This window comes from Myotis yumanensis, unplaced genomic scaffold (genome assembly GCF_028538775.1).
Source record: "Myotis yumanensis isolate MYYU_CA2020_CCGP unplaced genomic scaffold, mMyoYum1.0.hap1 SCAF_2, whole genome shotgun sequence".
Taxonomy (NCBI): domain Eukaryota; kingdom Metazoa; phylum Chordata; class Mammalia; order Chiroptera; family Vespertilionidae; genus Myotis; species Myotis yumanensis.
The window spans coordinates 186,056,985-186,062,984 of record NW_027223753.1 but is presented as its reverse complement, the minus strand read 5'-3'; the positions used below and the strand labels follow the sequence as shown (position 1 = coordinate 186,062,984).

The following is a 6,000-nucleotide window of genomic DNA, read 5'->3' as shown; positions in this document are numbered from 1 at the left end:
CATTGCAGCTTTGGACTTCTCAAAGGCCATCAGCATCCAAAAGACAAGAGCCATACAAGAGTCATTTTCCTGCTGTGCCCTGGTCAGAGTCCCTATGTTTCCCTACCAAAGTTCACACCCAAAGGTCTCCTGAACGATTTAAGCTCACTTGGACGGTCTGGAAGTCCTAAGTAAAAATAGTTTATCCCACGTTGGCCCAAAGGAAATAAAAATCAGTCAAAGTGAAAAGAAATAATTTCATTATTTGGACTGCCTAATTACATAAAGGTAAGCAACAGCAATGAAAAAGCAAGTATTGAGTAATATTATTCACACTAAAGCAAACGTAATAAGGATGGATTCGGTGCTCCACTTTGTGAGGAAAACAGCCCCACTAAGCCTTTGGTATCCATCAGAACTGTATTTCCATAGTTGTAAAGCGAAAGTCTATTTCATCATCAGTGTATTTTCAATTTGCCTACGTAAGTGAAAGCACTTAGAACAGTGCCTGGCACATAGGCAGTGCACAATAAATGCTGGCAATTGCAGCAGAACAGCTTAGATAGCATCCGCATAGTGCCGAGACAAAGAGGGAAGCGATAGAGGGTAGTTTTGTGTTAGCGAATTCAGTTTTCCAGGAAAGTTAAAAAGGGACTTTGATCAAGTCTGAAATTGAACAGTCACGAAGTTTCATGAGTTCTCCAACCCTACCTTTTCAAACTGTTTAGCAACATATTGATTCAGAAAATATTTTCTTTTGAAAAACAGCAATCATTTACTTCAAATTTCCTAAGTTAGCCTGCTTTAGTTTACTGGGGTTTGAGGAGACACACCAAGTGCCTCACTTCTCACTGAGTCTATTTTATAACACAGCTCAGAAACCCAGGCTGTGCTCAATTAAAAAGCAAAACAAAACATAGCCCAAAGGGGGGAACCAACAAGAAAGTGATTTAACAGGGATTTATAATAGATGTGAATATTAACTGATAACCCATGCTACATTACCAGGTAAAACCTTTTTACTGTTTAATCTAAAAAAACGATTTGGTCACCAAACGAACTAAAATGTTGTTTGTTTTTCCAAGCACTGAAAGAGTTTGGTAAGCTTACTAAAAATAAAAGTTTTTCTTTACGAACATATTTTAATATACTGAGTATATCATTCCACATGAATAAATAGAAAACATAAAAATTTTAAATGAAATGTAAATTCCAATGCACAGGAAGAAAACTGAGTGAGAGAAATGGAAAAGTTATCAATTTTACAACGGACTTTACTGCCACGAGCCATATCTCCTTTAGTATGAGGTCTGTGGATGAGAAAATTCCACCTTAATCAGGTTCAAATATGCAATTATCAGTTGTATCTTCAGGTTTCTAGTCACGTGCTTAAGGAAGCAATAATATGCTACATTGAAACGGCTTTAATTTCAGGAGAACCTCCTTATACAGAATAGAACTAGGAACATTAGAATGTCCTAGTTAGGGAAATGAGCTAGACTTTTAGGTTTACTTAATTACAGAGTCTTACTATCAAAAATAGTTCTGTAACTTGAAAAAAAATACTTCCTTTGGTAATATTAGATGACATTTCTGATCAGCGTCCATAAAAGCTCTTTAAAAAAATAAAACAATACTTCGAGATAGAGATATACAAGTCTCAAAGAATTGTCATGTAAAAACACACAGGCTCCTTCCTTTTTCTGTTCATAAAAAAAGCAGGTTAGGTCATCTCTACGCAGTCTCTGCAGCTCCAAGGAATTTCATTTCTGTGGCTGCCTTCCGTGGGCGGGCTGACCCACCCCTCTTTCGGAATTCTGCCGCGATTTCCTCGAAGGACTTCCCTTTGGTTTCTGGAACTTTGAAATATGTAAACAGAGTAAAGGCCAAGACCACTCCAGCGAAGAGGAAAAACACGTAAGGTCCACAGAACTCCTGCATGGAGAAGAAACAGAGTCCCAGTTAGCAGTCTTTGGGCCCTATCTTCTCTGCAAAGTAAGTTTGCACGACCTTGGGCTGCTTACCGCGATGTATGGGAAGCACAGGGCGACGATGAAATTGCAGGTCCAGTTGCTGAATGCCGCCATGGCTAAAGCCGCAGGGCGTGGTCCTTGACTGAAAAATTCGGCCACCATGAACCAGGGGATGGGGCCGGGCCCAATTTCAAAGAAGCTGACAAAGAGGAAGATGGCTACCATGCTCACGTAACTCATCCAAGCGAATTTATTCTGAGAAAGACAAAACAACAGTAGAACTGGGATCGTGGGCCGCTTCTTCCTTTAGCTACGTAGACCATTCCTGAGTATAACGGTAACAGGGCTCTCTTCCTGGTGATTATGTGCAATTAAGTACAAGTTATTCTAGTTGGAGACAAGTTTGTTCTAGCCTGAGTCATCCTTGAATCTTTTGAGCCCTGTTACAGGGAAATCCTGATTAGGATTTTATATGATTCTTAGTCACCCTTTTCCTGTGAAAGAGGCAGGGTGAGGATCCAGGGACCTTTGCTCCTACTAGTACCCAGGGTGCTAGGGAGGGTGCATGGGAAGCAGTGCTTGAGGGTGCTGGGCTGGGAGGGCCAGATCCTTGCCCAAGGTCACACAGGCCGCTGCTAGCAGAGCCAGCATTGCAGCCAGCTTGGGGCTGACCCCAGAGCCTGCCTTTTGAGCGTTTGCTACACTGCCTCCCTGGGTAATGGGGGCAACTTATTTGCGGATGTTCAGTCTTTAACCCCTCCACCCCCTTCCCAAACTAGTTATCTCTTCTTTACATTTCTCCTTTGCATTATATGCTGTTTCTCTGGCTTTACTTCATAAATCATTCTCAAGGTTTTTTGTTGTGTTTTTTTTTTTTTTTGACATCCAAAGCACTTCAACATGGAGCACAGGATTGCTATCCTATGGTAACCAAAAATGTCAGTGGCACCAAACTCACCAGGAGCACGAGTCCCACAGACATGAAGACGGCACAGACAAACATCCCGCTCATTCCAATCAGAAACAGAGAGCGTCGCCCCGCCTTCTCCACGAGGAACACCTAGGAAAGTTTTAAAACATGTAGGCTTGATGCTTAAAGAGTTTTGACTGACAAAGAGGTCATTTTAACTCATAAAGCTGGAAAGCGGCAGTTTTATTATCCCATTTTACGGATGTGGAACTGAGAAAGGGAGTGACTCTTGCCTGAGGTAGCAGAGCTGGTCTCAGTGACTAGAGGTTATTAACAAACTAGAGGCCCGGTGCACAAAATTTGTGCGGGGGGGGGGGGGGGGGGAGGAGTCCCTCAGCCTGACCTGCACCCCCTCGCAATCTGGGACCCTTCGGGGGATGTCCGCAGGGATCGGGCCTAAACCAGCTGTTGGATATCCCTCTCGCAATCGGAACCACTGGCTCCTAACCGCTCACCTGCCTGCCTGATTGCCCCTAACCACTCTGCATGCCTTCCTGATGCCCCTAACTGCTCGCCTGCCTGCCTGACCGCCCCTAACTGCCTCTGCCTCAACCCCTGTGACCTAGGTTTCCGTCCTCCGGCTGGCCGCAGGCACCCAGGACCCGGGCCGGCTTTGCCCAGGCAGGCACCTGGGACGCTGGTCAGGCTTCACCCGGGCCGGCACCTGGGACCCTGGGCGGCTTCGCCTGGGCCCCGGCTTTGTCAGGAAGGATGTCTGGAATGACGTCTGGAAGACTTCCAGTCTATCCAGTCTAATTAGCATATTACCCTTTTATTAGTATAGATACTTGGTTCATTTAGTGACAGTGATTTGAACATGGCATTCTAGAGAAAGAACCACAGTGTTACCACCACTCTATGATTCTCACTTTGGCACAATATTAAGAGGCCATATATCTTAGATATCTTCCAATGGATTTCCTATATGTTTAAAATGACATTCATTTCTCTCCTGGGGGTTTGTGCACTGCAGAAACCTGAAACAGTTCAACTGTTGAGGTGTCAACTATTCTCATCCAACTTTCTCACTGCGAATGAAGTCAAATTATGAACACACACCTGGCAACATATGGAATTTGATAACTTTACCAAAATAGCCAGGTCTTCATTTTTCTGGTGTGCCCAAATGTACCTGGTGGTGGGAATGAACTATTCATTGGAAAAAGGTAAGACTTTCAAGCAAAAGGTTAAAGTGCTTTATTTTTCTAAGTCTGGAGATATGTCACTGATTCTTTTGGGCTTGGGGACCTTTGCATTAATGGTTAAGATTTACAATTAGCTGAGACCAGCGTTTGTTGGATAGAGTCTTGCTTGATCCTTAGGAGACTGGCAAGGTTGGTGAATCACACACAGGAAAAACTACCTGTCATATTTTCTCACTTCGGTGAGTAAATTGGCTAGGTTCATAAATCCACCATGTATATCTATAGCAATCAAATACCCTTAGCACAACGAGCTCTGGCTCTGAAAATATGAGAGATATTTCTTTTCACCTACAGTGAAAGCCCCTTTCATCTGAGGCATTTTGTAATCAGAGCTTAAAATCATTTCAGGATGATAAGCACAGAGCCCACATTTAGTTGTTGAGAAGGAAGTGAGAGAAAAAAAATACAGGTTCATAAAATTTCCCGCTCTCTATTTGACTCTTTAATCATGACTTTCAAAGTTAACTTGATGACACCATGTCAGACTATCAAGAAAATGGAAGGATTTATTTAGGAACAAGGGCTTTTATTATGTCTTTTTTATTTTCCTGTTTCTGAACATTTATTACCAACAGGATAATAAACTCTAAAACTAATGCCTTGAAAATTGAGTCAGACTCCCTTTTTGAGGCCAGGTGAGCGCGCAGGGAGGAATGTGACACAGGGTGAGACTTGGTCAGGGGGAGATGTATGCTGGCCTTAACTCTCCCCTTTTTCCCAGACAATGTGCGTCACTCAGCTCCTGGAAGCCTACTTAGAGTTTAGTAGCCACTGCTTCTCCCCCACACCCAGCATGCCTTCCTGTTCCTATCATATTTCTTCCTGTTTTGTTTTTCTTTCTTAAGATTACAGGCTCTCTTCTCCCGGCCCATTAGTGTGGAAGAAAACATGGAATGTAGAACATCATTCAAAATGAAGTTAGGAAAGTCTCTCTCTTTTCCAAAATACTCATTCAGAAAGAAAAAGAAAAAGAAAAAAAAGACGGATTATGTTCCTTCCAAGTTGTTGAAACATTAATATATTATCAGTACACTAGAGGCCCGATGCACGACATTTGTGCACTGGGGTGGGGGGGGGGGGGAGTCACTCAGCTCAGCCTGTGTCCTCTCACAGTCTGGGGCCCCGAGGGGTCCTTAGCGCTGCTGCGGAGGCAGGAGAGGCTCCTGCCACCGCCACTACACTCACCAGCCGTGAGCCCAGCTTTTGGCTGAGCAGCACTCCCCCTATGGGAGTGCACTGACCAGCAGGGGGCAGCTCCTGCATTGAGCGTCTGCCCCCTGGTGGTCAGTGTGAGTCATAGCGACCAGTCGTTTGGCTGTTCAGTTAATTTGCATATTAGGGTTTTATTATATAGGATATTCCTACTTGCATATCTATTTTGGTACATGGATTTGTTAACATTGGTTAATTTGGGGGAGAGCAACTCGGTGACTGAGGGGCTATCGTTTTGTACTTTAAAACAAAATTTCAAAGATATATATAATTAAAAATTTAAAATGTTATTTATAGTCCTGGAGGGTGATTTGTAATTAGACTTCTGATTAGGGATGATTTTTAAAAAGTTGCCACTTGCTCAAAAACTTTCACTGAATAAAAGGATAAAGTCTATAGCGGTATACGTATTCAAAATAATCAAGACATTGTTCCCACTCCAAAGGGGTTGGCGGGGGGGTAGGGGGGTGGGGGACAAAAAATGAAATTCTGCAGTAGTTTCCTTTTAGGCACTCTTAGAATTTGGGTTACCCAATCTTGACAACTTGATGCTTTACATAGCAAATCCTGTTACACCTAAAATGTTTTAATCATAATCTCTACATTAGAAAAACATGTCGAAGGGGGATTTGTAAAAAAATATTATCTCAGGAGACAAAAG

General features: G+C 43.0%; 1 protein-coding gene across 2 annotated transcripts in view; it reads right to left on the bottom strand.

Moving 5' to 3' along the window:
• Window positions 1-222: 222 nt before the first annotated feature.
• The window catches only part of SLC2A2 (solute carrier family 2 member 2), a 29,455-nt gene continuing 23,677 nt past the window's right edge, over window positions 223-6,000 (bottom strand). For both annotated transcript variants that reach the window (XM_070406808.1, XM_070406807.1), the window contains 3 exons: window positions 2,911-3,012; window positions 2,004-2,207; window positions 223-1,914 (listed from right to left, as the gene is read on the bottom strand). In XM_070406808.1, coding sequence (XP_070262909.1) covers window positions 1,714-1,914; window positions 2,004-2,207; window positions 2,911-3,012 — 507 coding nt within the window. In that variant the 3' untranslated portion in view covers window positions 223-1,713. The remainder of the gene's footprint in view (window positions 1,915-2,003; window positions 2,208-2,910; window positions 3,013-6,000) is intronic.